General features: G+C 46.7%; 1 protein-coding gene across 13 annotated transcripts in view; it reads left to right on the top strand.

The window, feature by feature from the left end:
- LOC142590575 (uncharacterized) overlaps positions 1-21939 on the top strand; it is a 95376-nt gene that overhangs the window by 40838 nt on the left and 32599 nt on the right. For 10 of the 13 annotated variants that reach the window (XM_075702872.1, XM_075702868.1, XM_075702870.1 and 7 more), the window contains 2 exons: positions 5253-5360; positions 11652-14736. In XM_075702872.1, coding sequence (XP_075558987.1) covers positions 13041-13538 — 498 coding nt within the window. In that variant the 5' untranslated portion in view covers positions 5253-5360; positions 11652-13040 and the 3' untranslated portion in view covers positions 13539-14736. Of the gene's footprint in view, positions 1-5252; positions 5361-11651; positions 14737-21939 lie in introns of those variants that run through there. The other 3 variants (XM_075702874.1, XM_075702873.1, XM_075702877.1) reach the window with 2 other exon arrangements.

Raw genomic sequence — 21939 nt, 5'->3', positions numbered from 1 at the left:
AGTATAATAGCTTCAATACTTCTTCCAAGCACGCAGTGAATAGCATTGGAGAGATTGTGTCTCCCTATCTAACCTCTTTCTTTCTTGGTATCTGCCTACTTTTCTTGTGCAGAACTAAGGTAGCTGTAGAACCTCTGTAGATATTTTCGAAGGTATTTACGTAAGCGTTCTGTACTCCTTGATTACGTATTGGCTCTATGACTGCTGATATCTCTATTGAGTCAAATGCCTTTTCGTAATCTATGAAAGCGATATGAAGAGGTTTAGTGTACTCTCCGAATTTCTTGATAACCTGATTAATGGCACGGATGTGATTCATTGTAGATTAGCCTTTCTTGAGGCCAGGCTTTTCCCTTGGTTGACTAAAGTCGAGTGTTGCCCTCATTCTATTAGATATTATTTTGGTAAATATTTGATATTATTTCCAATTTTTCAATTATTTAACGTCTCCCTTTTTGAAGATTAGTATAATGTTTGTATTCCTCCACTTTTCTAGGACCCTTGCAGTCAATAAGCACTTCGCATAAAGAGCCACCTGTTTTCCAAGCATCATGTCTCCTCCATCTTTGATTAAATCGCATGTTATTCGATCTTGTCCTGCCCGTCCTTCTCATTTGGCGTCTTGCAAGGCCCTTCTCACCGTATCGCTAGATACAGGACTTTCTGTATCCTGTTCATTACTGTGCCTTATGGATGTATCCTGACTCCCCTGGGTATTGTACAGAACAGTATAGAATTCTTTCGGTTCTCTTAGTTTATCTTCGAGATGGCTGATACTATTACCCTGTTTATCTTTCAGTGCATACATCTTGGTTTGCCCTATGCCAAGTTGCTTTCTCACTGATTTCAGGATGCGTCCACTTTTACCGCTTCATCAGTCTGTCACATGGTATAATTTCGGATATCACTTATTTTCGCCTATCCGTTGGACACTGTCATTCTTTATCTTTTCTATATTAGGTCCTTTGTTACTTGAGACAGCTTGCCTACTGATTGTCTTGGTGTCTTGCCTCCAACTTCAATCGCTGCCTCTGAAGTCAGCCTGGTTAGGTTTCATTCATTAGCTATATGTCATCGTCATCGCTCTTTTCTATGGCTGCATATTTGTTTGCGACCTCCAGCCTGAATATGTCTCCTTTGACCTTTATTGCCTCTATGTTGACCTGTTTCTTCTTGACCAATTTTGCTGTTTCTCTCTTCAAACTGAGGTGAATCCTAGCCCTCACTAACCTATGATCACTTCACTTTACCCAACCTATCACTTCTATATCCTGCACTATGCTGGGATGAGTAGAAAGTATGTTGTCAATTTCATTTCTTGTTTCACCATTAGGGCTTTTCCAGGCACACTTTCTGTAGCTACGCTTCCTGAAAAAGGTGTTCATTATTCGAAGCTTATTTCTTTCTTCGAATTCTACCAGCACCTCTCCTGTGGCGTTCCTAGAATCGACGCCGTAGTTGCCAATTGCTTGTTCACCAGCATGGTTTTCCCGCACTTCTGCATCAAAGTCGCCCACTAGTACAGTATCCTGAGTTTGCACTTTTTTCATCGCTAATTCAACATCTTCATAAAACTTCTATAGTTCCTAATCATCGTGACTGGAGATTGGAGCGTAGGTTTGTAGTACCTTTAATCTATACCTCTTATTAGATTGATTACGACTACAGCTACCCTCTCAATACTGCTGTAGAATTCTACATTGCTGCCGGCTATCTCCTGATAGATTAAGAATCCTACCCCGTATTGGTTCTTATCTAGGAGACTTCTATAGCAGAGGACATGGCCGCTATTTAGCAATGTATAAACCTCACCAGTTATTCTAGTCATATTACCAGTCATAATAGAAGATATTGTAGTGCAAAGGTGCAGTCTGGTATTCGCGGAAAAGAAAAACACGTTGCGGAACTAACTAAAACGCAGTTCCTAATGTGGTAGGATCCAGGAGAAACTAATGTTAGAAATGGTGAGTGTGAACGGAGCATTAAATAGGAAATTAGCGATGGTACTGGACGAGGAACGGATGCGCTGAATGATAGCAGTGCATTTTATTAAATGGTTACATAGGTTGAGAAAAAAAATAAGACAAGGGTAAACCTTTTGGGAGATCGAAAACAAGGGCAAGAAAAGTACAGACTTCCAGCGAAGAGTCAAGTGAAATTATGCGCAAGCCCGCATAACCTTCTGCTAGTAAGATTAGAATTTAGTGAGAAATATTGTTTGTTATGGAGGTGGTTTTCCTTATCAAGTATGTAACATGACTCCATCAAGTAATAAGGATGGGCTTTGCTGTTGCTTTCAGAGGCGCGCAAACAAATGTATTATTGACAAAGATCGATACCGGCACTTGACGATCAATTCAGGCGTTCAAAACTAAATCATTCATAATTTGGTTCAGGGATAATTGAAACATTCAAGAGACTTGGGACGTCTGCTCCATTGACCGTTGGTTCTCGCATTATAATGCTGTTGTATGATTGCTGGATGTCGTTTTCTTTATAATTTTCACTAATTTCAAGAAGTGGGGTCTATGTCTGGTTCACTAATGTTGGTTGCCCTACTTTTATTACATCACTTATCTCGATTGGCATAGGAATATACATTATCTTTGTTGTTTTCTGTTCGGTCCCACTCATTTCTCAAGTTGTAATAAAGATGCATGAATAACCTTTCTTTTTAAATATTTTTCTTACGATATCTAAGTGGTTTAAATTTTTCTAAATATACACTAATGCTGCTCAATATTTTATTGATTGAGAAGACAAGACCATCGTCATTTTTGTTGGCAGCAACAAAGGAACCAGGAGGAATAGTAGCAATGTTGAAGTAATTCTCAATACAATTTTTCCTGCAACAGACTGAATTTCTTGTAGCCAGCAAAATATTGTCACAAGATACAGGTAAAAATATCATCATTTGTGCTTTCATATCAAGCAGATCCCTCTAGCATACGCATAAAGGCACTGTACTTTACAAAGTATAGCTGCATTCGTTTTATTGCGACAGCATAAAGATGTATTGTTTATGAAATGTCATGCGTTCATCGTGTACCCCCTTCTTTTCGAAAACTTACTTAAAACTTCTGCTTCCAGAAGCATATACTATGCTTGACAATGAGTAAAGAAGTTGCAAGTAGAGCTAGCACCCGTTATGTTCAGCACTTTTCCGAGTTTGGTGATGAATAGATCAAACACATCACGCAGCTGACAACAACGACCATGCGGTCGTCTTCGCAGGACTCTTTTTAGCAAAATAGCATACCAAGGAAGGCTGCGTTTTGTTTTTAATTATTGAAAAATGAAAATGGTACTGTACTTTTGAAAGTGCGCTGGGCTGTAATGGGTTAAGAGGTTATATATTAATTTTAATTTTTTTCATTTACACATACTGCAGACCAATATGGGGCTACAACAGGGCTGGTTAATATACATTAGTTTATATTACGCATTAACAGACATAGATATACACAAAACAATGAATGATCAAAAAGATGCGCTTTACATGTTATCGAAGTGCTTACCAGTGGTAGCTATAAAATCTTTTTGTTGAGAGTGAACGCATGTTGCTTGGTAGAGAATTTCAAAGCTCTATTGTACGTGGAACAAAACTGTACTTGAATGTGGTACTACGGGCGTAAATAGGTGTTATGTTCATGGCGTCGGAGCTAAGCGTACAACTTGCATTGGCAAATCTTGTATAGTTACACTCAAACAGACCAGTTGTGAAATTCATTATTGCATATAAATGATTTAATACTTCACTGTGATAACGTGAAAGTAATGGCTCAATGTTCAGACTGCTGATCCTGTGTTGCTCAGAACGTGCGGCTGCTGTTTCGGCAAATGAAATGGATAGATTTTGGTTGAACGCTATTGAGTGAGCCTATTTCACATTGTTTGTAGGGGAGCCAAACGACAGATGAACGTTATAGAACAGGGCGCATTGACGTTTGATATAATAGAAGTTCAGTATCGCGAGGGCTTTAAGCTAAACGGGGCACAAAAACCTATTTTTTAGGGCTCTCCCATTGACATATTTCATATGTTTAGACCATGAAAGATATTCCGTTAGAATGACACCTAAGTATGTATATTGAGACACTCCTTTAAGTTGGATGCCATCCAGAGAATAACCGAACGAAAGGGGGCTCAGTCTACTGGCAAATGACACCACGACTGTTTTACTATAGTCGATGTTCATTTGCAACGTTTTTCACCAAGCGCAGAAACGCATCAGGGATTGGGAAAGACGGTGGTGGTCACAAATGGAGTTACAGAATCGTATAATACGCAGTCATCTGCATAAAGTCTGATTTTATTTGAGGCACTTCGAGGTAAATCAATCATGTATATTAGAAATGATAAAAGGCCTAATACGGATCCCTGAGGAATGCCTGACGTTACGTCGACAGGAGTTTATTCCAATGAGTGAAACGAAACAAACTGTGAGCGATAATTAGGAAAACCGGCTATCCTAGAAACAAGAGAGGGATTATTGAATAGGACGTTTAATTTTACTAGCAGTTTAGAAAGATTCGCAGAGTCAAAAGCTTCAGGCAAGTCAATAAAGATGGCATTCACTTGATTACTTATGTCTAGGTTAGAAGCGATATCACGAACAAAGTCAACTAATTTTGTTACACTGCTATAACAACGACGGAAAACATGCTGGGTAGATGTTAGAGCATCATTAGAATTAAGGAATTGTATTATATGTTTGTGAATAATGTGCTCTAACTTATTTCATGGCTGGCTTGTGAGAGATATCGGCCTGTAGTTAGAAGTTGTTTATCACGTGATTTTGCAAAGGCAGGACTTTGGCCGTTTTCCATTTAGTTGGTACTTGACCAGAGTCTAAGGATTCCTCGTAGATTACAGTAAGGTACTGAGCTGGGGTCCATAGGAAGTATCTTGCAAGGTTTATTCATCATCTAAAGAAAATGGTCACCACGCAGCAGCAGTCAAACTGCCATGTGTATCTTCTTGCATTGCTGCCACGAACGATTACCGCAAACCAAGAAGTACAAAAATAGTTTTGATTTGTAATGTATATAACTATGATTCTTTTATACTTCGCACAGTTTAATTTGTTTCACTTCTAGGTGAACACGCTCTCTTAATTCGATATTATTTCGAGCTTCCATTAGCTTGTTGCTAACACAATATTTTAGCGCTATATACGAACAGAGTAAAGTTGAAAACATAACATTTTTCTCAGGATTGCTCTCACTGACCTTGAATTTGTGCTATTACAGTTGACGAGCAAAAGGACTGTGTTCCGTTGTGGCAAAAGTATTGTGCGGGTGAAGACTATTTTGTAAAATGCAAATCAAAAGGGAGGTGGTACTGTGGATGCCAGTGCTGTAAGTGCAGTTTTGTCACGTCTCATATATATGTACAAACTGCAGCGATTGATTCAAGAATAATGAGATGAGCATATGTCGGATGAGCGTATGCTTGAATGAAGTAAAGGGTTGCGACCCAATTGCAGATGCCGTCACGACCCTTCTCATCCGGTTAACTATTTTCACTGCGCTGGCTCGGCCCCACCCAAACCCCCTCCTCTTGAGTGTGCTCTTCGCCTCTTGTCAAGCAATTAGAAAAGAAAGACAGCTCAGTGTGGGAAATGTTATTCGTTTTTAAAGCAAATGAAATTGACGAAAATGAAATTACCCAGGAGTGCGTGTGACTCGGCTATTCAAAGCTGCGGATCACCACCTGGTGTTAGCGTCGGCCGTTACGTAATCTTCACGTCACGAGAGTGTAATACAAATATATTGAAATATTTTTTTACGTTACAGGGCCCTACATATGGTGAGGCACGTATGTCAGTGTTGTGCTCAAAGTCAATCGTTCGATTTGTGTCGGCAAGGAGTTTATTGCAGTAGTGTAGGATGCGAAAATACTGATGCGCGATGCTCTCATTAAATTATATGGAGCTAAGGAAATCGGATGTAATGCGAAGCACTTCAGTGCGATGTCTCTACATTATGGGATGCTTCATTATCCTGTGACCCTCTCGTTTTTTATACCAAGTGTCATTTTAAGACATAAATCCCCCTTAGAATTTCTCACATCATAGAGAATAATCATTACTCATTTTAATTTCGTGTGCGAGCACTGCCCGCCTCTACAAGTAATCCAGCTCAAGGGTTCTAATTGTGATATCTGCCAACGGTAATTATTAGTACTTCTGCATAATCTGAAAACCATACCCTGTACATAGAACACCGCACAAAAGTGTATCGACAGTCCCTTTGTGTAGGCATTTCTTCAAACTTGTTGATCACCCGGTGCCACACACCGGCAGTATTTGTTCAGGTGGCGAAATAAGAGAGCTTGATGCAGTCAGCCCGAGTTTTATGCGGCGCCTCCCGGCCGCAAAGAGAATCGTGTGGCATGTGTATAAGTACTTCAGTGGTGTTGGATGGAAGCTGGTGCTCTTGGTAAAGGCTTACTTAAACTAGGCCTACCCGACACCGATTTTGGTCTGCCCACTGTCAGTGACAGCGTTTCTGACCTTCGCGTCAGCTCCTCTCTCACACTGTACCGATGCCGAGCTCTCCGCCGGTTGTCGAGAGATTGTCAGGGCCGGTACATTGTGATAGAAGCCCCAACACGAAGAAAAAACGCTGTCACCGGCAGTCAGCAGATCGAAATCGGTGTCACGTTGGAATAGTGTGAGTCAGCCTATAGAGATCAAATATTCCTTTTTCGCTGTTACAGACCTGTCTACTGCTGGAGCGATTTCTCATTTGTCTTTGTTTTATGGCAGTGACCGCAAGAATCAGTAACGACATGACAGACGTGTTGACGGCGTGGTTGCATGCACAAATATCCGAAACGCAATTGTAACAGCAGCATCCTTTCATTCCGCGAGACGTTACGTACGATGATTTCAAGCAGATTCTCCTCTTGCGTTACAGCCGGATCAGGGTGCTTTTATTTTGGCTCTTTTTCCAGCTCTGCTAACTTCACATATATAAATCGAGCAGATTTCTAAACACCATGTACATGAATAGCTAGCCTCTATGCTTTATTAGTCCATTCAAGAAGCAGTTGAGCAAATTTCTTGACTGAATAGTGACGTCGTAATCATGACTGATTCATCTAGCTTTAAAGCAAGCACAAGTATTCTTAGTTTTAAGTAGCCATATAAACTGTTAATTATGGCTTCCCAAGGTTGTCGATCAGAGTTCAAGACTGAACACTTTTCTTCAACTGTGTATATTGTGTTGCTCGTTTCGAATGCTTGTAACCTTCATTGCATAATTTTATTTATCATTTTCCAATATTTCTTATTATGCACATTTGCTTTGCCTTGGGGCCGAGATTGCACTTTCTTTAAACTTTCCTTTTACTCTGTATTATTTAGAATGCATGTGGCTATTATGTGAACTAATTTGTATTGTGTAGCTTGCCGACCCTTGTGCGTTATGCCGTAAGGCCCTCAGGGTATACATGTATGAAATGAGAGGAACTGTGGTAGCCTCATTTTAAGACAAATGAATAGCTGTGTTTAGCTCCGAATGTTAAAGCACATCATCTCGAAAACGTGTTCAATATATGTTTACATTTATAGCACAATATTTATTAGCAAATACAATTTTGAACGATAACACTGATCTGAAGAGCAGGTTAGTGAATAGAACGTTCACATAAAAGAAAAGCATGATTGAATTATTTCAGATCGCAGCTTTGAAACATTTTCGCTTAGGCACCCGTTCCTCCGGCGAGCGTTGGTGGTGTGTCCCCTTGGCGTAACCAAGCAATCAAGCACAGCGAACGATGAAAGCGGACGCGGAGCGCCGCATGAGAAGACAAGCGTAGCGCTGCTCAACACTTGTGATGACCACTGTAATATGGCGCCAAAGGAGAGTGTCGTCCTCTGTTCACCGACGGCATGCGGCGAGCGCGTCACACGACACCATATATGTAAACAACGCCTTGGATGAGTGGATATCTGTCTGCGGCGGCTGATGGGAATCGCGCCTGCACTTGACCGACGCGCTGCCTGCCGTTATGCCCGATTAGCGAGGCAGTCGCGTCACACTTCGCCCCGTTTGCAACGTGCCCCACGTGACATATCCGCGCTCGCCATTATATCGCGAAATGAAAACACTTATAGAGCTGCGCTCCAATTTTTCATTCGGAACTATCGTAAATGTCGGTGATATTTTTTATGTAGACTGGTACACATTAAGTTCTGTAGGCAAAAAACTTTTAGATGAAAGTAAGCTTGCGCTTTTTTACCAATGAAGGGTCCTTCCTCGAGCTGCTCTGCAGACCTTTTTTGCCAGGATCCAAATGCAGTTACTTCGTCGCCCGACATGGCCGAAATTCAGCCTGCCCGCTTCAGGCCTAATATGTAGCCGTGTCTCACCAGTTTACCCCATTCACGGCATGTTGATTGTGTTGTAGGCCATTACACATACTTACACGGCAGAGATTTCCAACCGTTATCGACTGTCTTCATGGCATTGCTTCTAGGGTATCGCCAGATGAAATTTTATGCTTACCTCACACGCAGAGAGCATGCGATGTCACTGCAAAAGCACACTGAAAAAGTCAGTCAACGCTACGGCAAAGCACAGCGAAATACACCGCACGGTGGCAAATGGGCATGACGCGAATACTCCAATATAGAGAAGTCGGCATTTTAAGTAAGACACATTTTTTGACTTAGTCGGGGCTAACGTCAAAGCAATTGATGTCGCGATTAAGGGCCTGATGATGTTGTAATGACAATTTATTTTTAAACAATTTGGGCCATCAGGGGATAGAGGAGCCCCAAAGCGCACACATTATTCAAAATAGGTTGTCCCGATAGGCCCGTTAAGGGCAGATTGCCCGAAAACACCGGATATAGTGGAAATCAAGACGCACAGATTTGCAAATATTGGACAACGTGCAAACAACAGGTAAGGTGTGAATTTATGGGGTCCGCGGCAGGAGCTTACGCATGTGAGCGAAGTATTCGCTCCAAAATTAACATTCTGTCGTTACCATGCTGTCCCGGTTATTCCTATCGTCATAATTTTATGCCTTCATTGCTGTGTCCTAAAATGTAACGATTGAAACGGATTGTAATGTACGCGATTGGAATTAATGGTCGCCCCGTGCCAAGAGAGCAGTTAAAGTAGTCAACTATAGCTTTCCACCGATGTGGTAGTCACTTCGATTATCATTGGAACAAGAACGCTATTCGGCATATCTCAACGAGAGACGCGCACCGAACCACGGGGACAAACTCGACTAACTGTCAGCATTGGGGGCGGGGTGAGGGGGGGGGCGCTAGCCAGCGCCATACAGAACTACCTAATGACCCTTGCTTGTAAACCTTCAGACGCCATAAATGTGTCTTACATCTCAAAGAGCTAGTCAGCCGTCAGCGAGGAACGCGTCTCGCAATTCGCTTTCGCGACCCACTAGTGGCCTTAGGAAAAGAAATGAGAATACGAAAATGGGTAAAACACAAAATAATGTTCAGCGCCAGTAAACGGCACATATGTAGCGGTAGTACATGCTCCTATACGCACCGGCTTACTAGCTGTGTGAGTGATGTCTTCTGGGGAGCTTTGTGGGGCGATGACGTAGTTTTTATCGAACAAAAGTCTGCTGAAGACTTTGTTCCTGCACTGAAACAGGCCTTGAACGCTGAAGTTGGTGGGTAAAAGGCAGAGATTTTCGGCCTCTTAAGAAGAAAATAAAATAGAACCTGTTCGCTGTTGACCAAGCACAGGTAACATTCAATGGGAGCACAGGCAACAGCCAATTATTGTGAGTGAACCACACAAAGAATATTTCTTACATCATAAAAGAAAACATGAGCTTGAACTCCCCTTTTACTGACTGTCGATGGTAATACGTTTTGCGTTGGCGCAATATAGGGGCACAATGTGTATCTAAAGTCAAGTTTATTTAGCGCCTTTAGTCTTCATTCTGAGACTTCCGTTGCTTCGGTATTGCTCCACTTTGCTAAGGCATTTGCTCGCACCTCCACAACAGCATGATGACAAGGTATACTTGATAGCGACTCTGTGATGACGAAAAATGACGGTCCATCGATCAATGAAGATCATCTGACTAGGATAACATTGGGATGTTATTTAGTGCAGGATCACTCCAGAAAGAGGCACAAGCAGCACGCGGAAGCACAAACACAGATCAGGCTTGTATTGACGCACATAACACATAGAAATGGAACACACACGCGGCAGTTCCCCAAAATACCTCATAGACGACATGCAGCTATATATATGTATCGGACAATTATAATTGGCCTACAGTTCAGGCAGAAGCGCGTATCGCCGTGTCGGAGACCTCGTTGAACCTATGTCGGCCAGCGGGGTCGGACAGCAGTGACGACCAGCAGGTTTGGACAACAGGATCGGACCACCTCTCGGGGCTCAGGTGGCCCTGTGCAACAGTCGATATGCTGGCGCCTCCGCGCGCCCGGTTTCCCTCCGGCGGGGTTTTCGCTCGGGAACCCACGGCCACAGTCACCGGGTCACGTCCGCAGCTGGTGGGGTAGCCCTGTGGCCACTCACCTGAACGATAGATCACCCCAGTTCAGCACCACCAGCCCTCCTGGACCAGTTGCCAAGCGCAAGAGCGGGGCGAGGAAGCCTCTCAGCGGACGATAGCCTTGACTAGGGTGTGGCATAGTGACGCGGGCAGCTTCTATGGGCCGGGCGCCCAGCGAGGAAGCTCTTTTCCGTCGAACCTCGCGCACTGCTCACGCCACGGGCCACACCCTCTCGCACCACGCTTTTTGACGTGCCACTGTCGACGCTCCCAAATCGGTGTCCATGATGATCATGGCTTTCTCGCGGGTATTTGCAAAGCGTTGGTGTCCTCTTCGACATCGCATGGCGCACTGTCTTCATGTGTTCATGCTTCGAACTCCCGCGTACTACATATTATCACAAGCATGACAGTCGGATAACGCTACTGAAGCGATGACGATGATAAACGACAACGTAACGATGACGCCATGACGTCAACGGCACGACTATGTGAAAACGACGGCATCTCCATGAGGGCATCGCGAAGTAATTAACGCGACGGCATCACGACGACGGTATGAGAACGGATGCATGGCGACAATTATAAGGACACGATGAAATGATAACAATGACATGAGAAAACGGTATGAGAACAATATGATAACGACGAATGTAGAACGACAATGGCGCGACGACGGCGGATTGACAAGAGTCGTATAACGAAGTGGGAGCAACGACGATGACACGACCACGATGGCATCACGATGGCGGTATGACTACTGATGCAGGTAGTGGTTGTCAGACAACGACGCAGTCACAACAATCGCATGACAATGGCGAAATAATTGTCAATAAATGACACAGCATGCGTTACGATAGAATGACGAAGAAGGTATGACGTGGATAGAACGACGAAGCCAGAATCTCGGTGACGGCATAGCGACGATGGTTTGACGGCGACTATGCTATGACGATGGCGTGATGACAACCGTTTGACGAGCGTACGACAATGGTATAACTAGTGCGATGTTTTGTTCATATCATATTCAGCATTTGGGCTTAACAATGAACTGGACATATTTTGCTGTATTAATGTTGTTGCTTCATTGATCAACTTTTTGTACTATCATTTTTTTTATATTGCAGGCCACCGACCGACAATGACTGGCTTTTGCATGCACAGTTGAGATGTTAGTCGAACATTTCATCTCAGCAAGATTGGCAGACTTCAGTACAGTTCACAGCAATTTATGCGAGCTTCATGCGGGAAAAAATTGATTCCTGCAAGGAACTACGACAGCAAGCTATTTCAGGGCGTCGCATCAATAATGTAGACTTCCAGGGAGTAGTGCAATATCTGCTGATGCTCTATGATGGACTTTGCTAGCACGTCCCAAGCAATTACTCCATACACCAAGCAAGCAGACGACGTAAGACTTTGGAGCTCGTCTGACTACAAATACAAAACCTCAATTGTGTTGGACGCACAGAGCACCAGAGGGAAGTAAAATCTGTCAGCAAACATAAGTATTATCCGTGGTGCTGGTGTAAGGATACCTGGTCAACTTAGATATGTAAAAAGTAAAAAGTAGAAATTTCTCACTTATTATTCAAACAAGTCTACGAGCATGTATGGTGCCCAGACTTTTTTGTTGTTGTTATTGTCACAGACACATTTATATACAAACCTGTGCTTTACTAGCGACGTTCCCTTAATCAGATTGATATTTTATACAGAACGACATACATACGTCCACAACATAATCGTACACAAAATTTCGGTTTCAACTTTGTTTCGAACTGGTTTAGTATAATTGTATCCCTCTTATTAGATGAATAGAAATAGGTTGAGAGGACGACAGAGAAGGGGGTAGTTAGGGGACGCTTACGCTTCGCCTTTAAGAGTGGAAGGTGATAGCGTTATCGGGCCCCGTTCCCACCGCTACCGACACCGGGCAATCAGCAACAAGTGGCGCGACATAAAGTAATGGTGAACCAATCCCGCTGGGAGTGCAGGGAGGAGCAATTGCTCACACCCACGAAAGGCAAAAGGCTAGAAGCTGACAATTCCCAAACCATGCAAGAAGTCCGCGATCGGTGCTCTGCGTCCCATCTCCCTGACTTCTTGCCTCTGCAAGCTGTACGAGAAGGTGATCGAGACGCGCCTCCAACATTACATAGAGGACGGTAACCTCTTCCCGCACAACATGCTTGGCTTCAGGCCGGGACTTTCTGCGCAAGATGCATTCCTAATCCTAAGGGAAGAAGTTCTCAAGGGCATCCAGAAGGGAGGAGAACACCCCCTGCTCGCACTCGACCTGGAAGGGCGCTCCCATAACATCTCTGACCAGGCCATTCTCAAGGGACTGAGTGACACCAGCTGCGGGGAGCGCATCTTTAATTAAGTTAAATCGTTCCTGTCGGGCCGGACGGCAACGATCGGAATAGGCCAGACTCGATTGGATATGATCGACGCGCCGAACAAAGGAACACCACAAGGGGTGATAAGTCTCCCTGATTCTCTTCAACTTCGCGATGCTAGCGCTGACCAAAGAGTTGCGGAAGATCCCGGACCTAGGTTACGCCGTGTACGCAGACGACATCACGCTCTGGGCAACCATGGGCTCCTTAGCGCGAAAAGAGGCGACCCTTCAAGAAGCCGCGACGGCCGTGGAGAGACCTGCAGCAGCGAGCGGGATCCGTTGCGCGCCCGAGAAGTCCGAGGTGATCCGCGTGCACGGAGAAGGAATCCACCAGTCCCCCGGCGGTATGGACTTCTATCTACAGCGACAGAAGATCACGGAAAGTAATAAGACTAGGATTCTGGGTTTTTGGATCCAGAACAATCTGAAAGCCTCGCACACCATCCAAGCCCTAAGGTATGTCACCAACCAGATCTCGTGGATTATCGAACATATTACAAGAAGCCGCATGGGCATGCGACAAGAGGACACGCTTCACCTCGTCCAGGCTCTGGTGATCAGCAGAGTAACGTATACCATGCCGTATCACTATCATTCGCTAAACACGTGACAAAGAACAAGTCGGTGCCATCATCAGAGGTGCGTACAAAATTGCCCTGGGTCTCCCTGTCACCACCTCCAACAAGAAGTTAGCGGCCCTCGGGTTCCACAACACCTTCACTGAGCTGTCGGATGAGGTTACGGCTTCGCAAAAAGCCAGACTGCAGAACATGGCGGCGGGCCGAGTCGACTGGACCGGAACGGCAACGGAGCTCTGTGCCATTGATGGGCAACGATCACTCCCACTTGAGGTGAGAGGCAAGATCAAGGCGAACCAGATACGAAAGCACATGAGTCATGAACTCCATGAAGGACGACGCAAGGCTCGCGTCCACAGACAGCGCCGACAGTTCAAAGGTGAACCGTACGTAACGTACGTGGGCGTGGCGGCGTAACCTGCAGGGGGCGTCTTCGCGGTAGCCGCCGTGAACGAGAAAGACAACTCATTGACCCTCGCGGCCTCCGCCAGGGTAGAGACCCCAGCTGCAGCTCACACCATAGCTGTGACGCTGGTAATACAGACAGCAAAAAGACAGGGTAGGCAGAAGTTCATGTCATTACCGACTCACAACAGGCCTGCCGTAACTTTACCAACGGACGAACGCCGCTACTGTCGGCTCAGATTTTGGCCCGAGGCTTCAAGAATCCCATCTAATCACGTGGACGCTGTGCCACGCGGGTCTGGAGGGGAACGAAAGGGCGAACACCGTAGCTCGAGTGGTAATCAACAAAGCGGGGCAAGACCAATCGTCTCATCAATCCCCACCATTTGCCTTCGTGCCCCTGCCATCCAACTATTGCGGCCGGCTGGAGATCCTGCGACTGAAACGCAGGATTAATCCCCCCCTCACAGAAAGCTCAGCATTGAAGAGGCAGTAGCTCTCAGACTTATTCAGGCCAACACTTTCCAAGCCTACACAGATACGGTAAAATGTTCCCACATATATATCGCGGCATCTGCCCCTGGTGCGGCGACACACGCACACACCTCTTGGGGGTACGGGGGCAAACCTCAACACTTAAAAACGCCTAGCACGTTATTTCAGTGATGGCAGGTACAGCTGACCGGCGATACCCGGGCGAGACAAGAAGCTCCCGGCCAACAAGTAAGTCAAGCAGTCATTCCTTATGGAGTCCTGAAATGAGGACATCACCCACTCAATCTCAAAAGCAACCACCTTGATGGTCTCAATAAATGTTTTCTCTCTCTCTCACTCTGTGAGTCGCGAATGGCTGATACCCCCGTAAACAAGGAAAATGGGGTTTGTGTTTGAGTTTCCTCTTAACAAAATTACATTTTTTCGGGTATTCAAATCATTTTATCCCATATTCAAATTACAATCTCATCCTGTCATATCTGCAGGTTCTGTGTAAGCTGGATTTTACGAACAGTCTTACGCATTATTTTGGATTGAAAAATTAAATTACTTCAGTAACGCCTCTGCGCCACGAGGGGGCCTGCGTGGTTGTGGCACGGGACAATTTTTTTCTGACGGACAACGCCCCGACAGCAGACACCGACACCAGATTTCCTGCGACAAGTCGCCCTGAACGACGTTAATAACTGTCTTCCTTCATGCTGAACACCCATCAGTAAAGATGTATTCATTCTTTGGTCATGCTTGTACGGGGGGCATTTTGCGTGACCTCCGGTAAGTCAATAGAGTGTTTGAGAATAGGTACACCAATAGTTTGGGGCCCCAAAGAGCTTTGCAGGTGTTAGCGCTGGCGCACGCAAAAGTGAAGAGCTTTAGAATAGGTCTTTGCGTTTGCGGATAGCCTATTGCGCTGAGAGCAATACTACGGCTTGAAAGAAAAACTATTCGAAATATTTAAATATAATATACCATTTTATTATAAAAAGAGTAATTCTATGTTACGTGTTTTCGCATGTACAATGTAGAGGTTATTCTGTAAGCCGCAAACAATTAGTTGCGCTTAGTTTTGGGTAACCAACTTTACGTGTTTGATCACCCAAGCTAAGCCGTCTTAGGCCTTGAGCCATGAAATCTACAATAGAATTAGGAATCGGCGGCGTGTAATTAATGACTCTTCATAACTCACGACAGTTGAGAGAAAGCGATAAGCGCAGTCACTTCTGCTACCTTGCAAACTTTACGTGTTACTACGAATCGAGCCCAGCTTGGTTTTACGTTTGAGCCGCCGCTTCAATGGGTGCCACCATGTTTGTTTATGCAAATCGCTTGGGGCAGCTTTTGGGGCAGCTTTTGGGGCTACCGCTCAATCAGTAAAATATCGCGCCCGCCGCAATAACCCAAACTTAGTTTGCGTTTACCACACGCGCAGTGGCTTCGGCGCTATTTCTATGGGGCCCCAAGGGTTTGGGGCCCTTATACTAAAACTCTCTGTGTGTCAGTTTCAACGGCTCCTGCAGAGGTTGGGGATAATATATATATATATATATATATATATTGTCACGCGCTAAGGCAAGAATAAGCAGCAGTATCAGCAGCCAGACACGGAAATGTCAGACACAAGGAGGACGGTTCACCAGCTGGCGCAAGATCCTTGACTTCGTCGTGTTCAATCACCGTTTTTGCTGGGCACGCAACGCTGGCTCAAAACACCAGGCGGCATTATTTCCCCTCCCAATGGAGCGTCGACTCGATGCTCAAACACAAAACGTACATGGAAACTAGGCAACTTAGTTAAACAAAAAAAGTGGGGGGGGGGACGCGCTAGCACACATACGGAAATGCATACGGAAAAATGTGTTCTGTGGTCGGGAACAAATAAAACGCTTCAAAGTTATTTGGCGGAAGACGCGACGACAGCAAAAAAAAAGGTTGTTTCACTAGTACACTTTACCTTGTAAATTGCGGGTTGAGGCGGACCACATGTAGAGTCTCTGCGCGTGGTAAACAGCGCTTGGGCGATAGCAGGTCTCCATCTGGAATCACTTCATAGTTCACGTCGCTTACACGCCTTAGTACTGTGTATGGTCCGAAGTACTTGCTGAGGAGTTTCTCGCTGAGGCCTCGCCGTCTAATGGGTGTCCAAACCCAAACTTGGTCACCAGGCTCATAGGTCACTTGTCGATGGTGGAGATTGTACCTTATTGCATCGGTACACTGCTGCTGTCTTATGTGCACGCGGGCCAGTTGACGCGCTTCTTCGGCGCGCTGAATGTACTCCTCGACGTCAGAAGCTAACTGGTCGAGCTGGTCGGTATCTTCGTATGGCATCATGGCGTCTAGCATAGTTTGGACATCTCGGCCATAAACAAGGCGGAATGGCGGGAAGCGTGTAGTTTCCTGCGTGGCAGTGTTGTACGCAAACGTTACGTACGGTAGGATTTCGTCCCACGTTTTGTGCTGCACATCCACGTACATAGCGAGCACGCCTGCCAGTGTTTTGTTTAGTCTTTCTGTCAAGCCGTTAGTCGGAGGGTGGTATGCAGTGGCCTTTCGATGACTCGTGTAGCTCAGCTTGAAGATGTCATCCAGAAGCTTTGCCGTAAATGCCGTCCCTCGGTCAGTGATGATGAATGACGGTGCGCCATGCCGAAGCACAATGTGATGCATAAAAAACTGGGCAACTTCAGATGCTGTCCCGCGTGGTAGTGCTTTCGTCTCAGCGTAATGCGTCAAGTAGTCAGTTGCGAAAATGATCCACTTATTGCCGGAGGAAGAGAAGGGAAATGGTCCAAGAAGGTACATTCCAACTTGATCAAACGGCGTACGCGGAGGGTCGATGGGTTGTAGAAGGCCTGCAGGCCTGAAGGGTGGTGACTTGCTGCGCTCTCATGCACGGCATCCTTTCACGTAGCGTGTGACGCAAGCAGTCAGTCTAGGCCAGTAGTACAGTTGCCGTGCCCTGTGCAGAGTCCTTGAGTAGCCCAAGTGAGCAGATGTCGGCTCGTCGTGGCAGGCTAATAGGATGTCATCGCGAAGGGCGTGAGGTACTAGTAGCAGATGTGGTTTGTCGCCGGCACCTGTGTTTCTTTTGTATAAGATGCCCCCTCGTAGGCACAATGACAACCGTCGCGAAAGTGGGTGAGCAATGGACGCGATGCCGCCTTCTAAGTGATCGATGACGGGCCTTAACTCAGCGTCCGATCACTGTTTAGCGAGCAGATCCAGCCCGCTGAGGGCTCCCAGAAAGGCGCTGTCGTCTTCCTCGTCAGGATTCTGAGATTTAACAGGTGCCCGTGATAACGTGTCAGCATCTTCATGTTTCCTGCCCGACTTGTACACGATGGTGATGTTAAATTCCTGGAGTCGCAGACTCCAACGTGCCAATCGTCCAGAAGGGTCTCGGAGGTTGGTCAACCAGCACAAAGCGTGGTGTTCGGTCACAACTTTAAATGGCCGCCTGTAGAGATACGGCCTAAACTTTGTGGTAGCCCAAATAACCGCGAGGCACTCCTTCTCTGTGGTGGAATAATTGGACTCTGCGCGTGACAGAGTGCGGCTCGCGTAGGCGATAACTCGTTCAGTCCCGTCTTGCCTTTGCACCAGGATAGCTCAGAGACCGATATTGCTGGCATCAGTGCGTACTTCTGTGTCGGCATCCTCATCAAAATGACCGAGCACGGGAGGCGAAGACAAGCGACGTTGTAGCTCCGCAAAGGCCGTCAGTTGTGCATCAGTCCAGGGGAATGGCGTGTCGTCACGCGTAAGGCGAAATAGCGCATCTGCAATCTTCGAAAAATTTTCAATGAAGCGTCGATAATATGCACACAAGCCCAAAAATCGTCTCACACTTTTCTTATCGGTTGGAGCGGGAAAAGCTGCTACGGCCGCAGTCTCCTCGGGATCAGGCCGAACACCTGCCGCGCTTACGACGTGACCAAGGAACTTTAGTTCCTCGTAACTGAAATGGCATTTCTCTGGCTTGAGCGTAAGGTCAGCCGATCGAATGGCTTCGAGTACATTCCGAAGGCGTCGAAAGTGCTCGCAAAAGTTTCCGAAAGGACAACGACATCATCGAGATAGACGAGGCAGCTTTTCCATTTGAGGTCAGCGAGAACGGTATCCATCATTCGCTGGAATGTGGCTGGAGCGGAACAGAGGCCGAAAGGGAGTACTATAAATTCGTAAAGGCCGTCCGGAGTTACGAAAGCAGTTTTCTCGCGGTCACGCTCATCTACTTCAATTTGCCAGTAGCCACTTTTCAGATCGATAGAGGAAAAATACTTCGCGTGCCTCAGCCTGTCCTGAGAATCGTCGACACGAGGCAACGGGTACACGTCTTTCTTTGTGACGTTGTTTAGCTTCCGGTAGTCTACACAAAATCGAAGCGTGCCATCTTTCTTTTTAACAAGAACGACTGGCGATGACCAGGGACTGCATAAAGGCTGGATTACGCCGTCTTGAAGCATTTCCTTCACCTGCGTTTGAATAGCATGTCGTTCGGTCGGGGAAACACGATAAGGTTGTTGCCGTATGGGGGCACGTCGTCATAGGTGATGATACGGTGTTTCGTAATCGATGTTTGACATACCTTCGACGACCGTGCAAAGCAAGAGTGGAACTCAAGCAACAGCTCGCGCAGGGGTTGTCTGTTCTCTTCAGGAAGCGTTGGACTAATGTCGACGTTGCGTAGAGGTGCTTCAGCAGTGCCGATTGCCTCGGAAACAAAACACTCAGTGACATCGGCGATCGGGTCGGCGTAGGCGATGGGAGTACCGGGGAAAAGGTGCCGGTGTTCGTAGCTGAAGTTGGTGACAAGAACGTCACAGTGGCCATCGTGGAGATCGACAAGGCTTCTTGTTACGCAAACACCATGAGAAAGCAGGAGAGAGCGATTTCTTTCTACGACTGCTTCACCGTGTATGAGCTTGTCACATGCCACTTGAACCACGACACTTGCACGCGGTGGTAACGTGACAGCGTAATCGATGACACGAAGAGATGCTCGAGGGTGGATGGTGTTGGTCGTTGCTGTGGCGCTTTTTGTCGAGAAAGTGACGAGGCGTTGTCGAATGTTGATTATAGCGCCGTGCTCCCTGAGAAAGTCCATGCCGGTGATTAGGTCTCGAGAACACTGAGGGAGAATGCTCAAACTAACCAACAAACGTAGAGCCGCGAATCTGTATTCGTGGCGTGCACATGCCGAGTGGTGTGACGATGTGCCCGCCAGCTGTACGAACTGGCGTTTGATTCCAAGGCGTGGTCACTTTCTCCAGAAGGGTTTCCAGTTTTTCGCTGATTATAGAATAATCCGCGGCAGTGTCCACTAAAGCAGTCAATTCACGACCGTCAAGCAGTGCAGGAATATCCAAGGAAATTCTTTTTCTGTAATCAGCAGGTACTGTCGTCGTCGATATATCGTCGGTCCACGTACGCGTCAGTGGAGGTCCTTGAGCACGTCCAGACTGAGCGGCCTCGCACCCAAAGGTCGCTGTGGTTAGTTTTCCCGTCGTGGGCAGGGAGACCGACCCTGCACCACGCTTGAATACATACGACGGGTCGGAGAAAACCACCGCGGCGAAGGGGAGCGTGACTGGTGTCGAGCTGATGGAGATCCGTGCTGCTGGGCAACGTATTCTTCAATTTCCGGAGGACGCTGGCCGAACCTAGGTCGCGGCGAGTTCGCTGAGAAGTTCGGCGAGTTCGCCACAGTGAAAGCAAAGGGGACGGCGATCAGGTGCCCGCCACACGTCTGATTTCCTCGGGGCCTGTCGGTGGTCCTGGTAATACGAGGCAGCTTGGACGGGCTCTAGCATGGCCGGGCGCGCGGCGCGAAGCGGGGAGGGAGGTGGGGCAGGTTGCCTCAAGGCTTGCGAATATGACTTATGGCAGCTGTCATTTCTTAGCGGTCGAGCTTCTGTATTGAAGGGTGGTTCTTTTAGCGCATGCTGGACTTCGTCACGGAGAACGCTGGACAAGGAGCTGAGCGTCGGCTGTGAAGGTATCGACAGTTTCTGGAGTTCTTCGCGGATCACGGAACGAATGAGCTCTCGAAAGAAATCGACGTGACCCCCGAGAGCACCCAAGAAGTCCGTAGGTGAGGCAGTGTTCACTTGACGTTCGTATGATGGTGTCCGCTGGCGAAGAGTCTGCTCCACCGTGATGGCCTCGGAAAGAAATTCTGACACAGTCTTGGGAGGACTGCGCACGAGACCGCCGAACAGCTGCTCTTTCACTCCGCGCCTCAGGTACCGCACCTTCTTTTCTTCCGACATGCTGGGGTCGGCTCGTCGAAAGAGACGCGTCATGTCCTCGACGTACATTGCGACACCCTCGTTCGGCATTTGTATACGGGACTGGAGATCGCGCTCAGCTCGCTCTCGGCGATCAGGGCTCGCATACGTCTCAAGAATCCGCCGTTTGAATTCTGCATAAGATGTTAAGGCATCTGCACGGTTCTCGTACCAAACACGTGCGCCATCGTTAAGGCTGAAATAGACATTTTTCAGCTTGTCTGCGTCATCCCACTTGTTGAACGCGGCAACACGTTCATAGTGCACCAGCCAATCTTCAACGTTCTCATTTATGGCGCCGTGGAAGGGATTCGGAGTTCGCGGATTGAATAGCGTACAATGAATCGGCGTTGTGCCTTCCATACTGGTTGGGGTGGTCAGAGCTGCCATTTTCTCGGGGAGGAGTCCAAACTCAGGGGCTTGTCCACGGATCCTTCTGCTGGCGCGGTGTACAGGCGTAACCACCGGTACGGGGCTGGAGCTCCTGCTGCCCGGAGGGGTTTGGTGCATAGATTAGATTACCCCGCACCTCCACCAGTTTGTCACGCGCTAAGGCAAGAATAAGCAGCAGTATCAGCAGCCAGACACGGACATGTCAGACACAAGGAGGACGGTTCACCAGCTGGCGCAAGATCCTTGACTTCATCGTCTTCAATCACCGTTTTTGCTGGGCACGCAACGCTGGCTCAAAACACCAGGTGGCAATATATGTAGTGAGTGTGTGTGTTTGTGTATTTGTGTACTCGATTTGGAATCTCCGCTGAACGATGAAAGTAATCACGAAAGAAATGCTCACACATATAACAACAGTACTATAATGTTACTAATGCTTTCGGCCAGCGGTACGACCTTCAACGGAGTGAACGAGACAACAGAAGACGTTCGTTCTCAGAGTTGGAAAGGGAAAGCAGGCGCTGCTCCAAGCAAAGTGTTAGGAAAAAATATAATGAGCAACTAAAATACGTTTTTTTTGGAAAGGGGGGAATAACACGTGGACAAAACACAACTCGTGGATTGCTGCGGTGAGTCACGGACGAGGCAGCCTTATCCTCACCTTTGTAGAAGCCAATAAACAAAACGTCATTTCTACGGTGGCACAATCGAAAAACACGTGGGTAGCTGCGACGGGAAAGCGCCCAAGTCAGCGCTTTCCCCAGTCTCGAGGGGTCGTCATCGTTCAGGATAAGTAGACTCCACTATACCACAGACTTGCAATGCAAAGGGGTATACTGCGAAACAGCTG

This window comes from Dermacentor variabilis, chromosome 8, assembly GCF_050947875.1.
Source record: "Dermacentor variabilis isolate Ectoservices chromosome 8, ASM5094787v1, whole genome shotgun sequence".
Taxonomy (NCBI): domain Eukaryota; kingdom Metazoa; phylum Arthropoda; class Arachnida; order Ixodida; family Ixodidae; genus Dermacentor; species Dermacentor variabilis.
The sequence above is the reverse complement of the archived record's forward strand: the minus strand, read 5'-3'. Positions and strand labels throughout refer to the sequence as shown.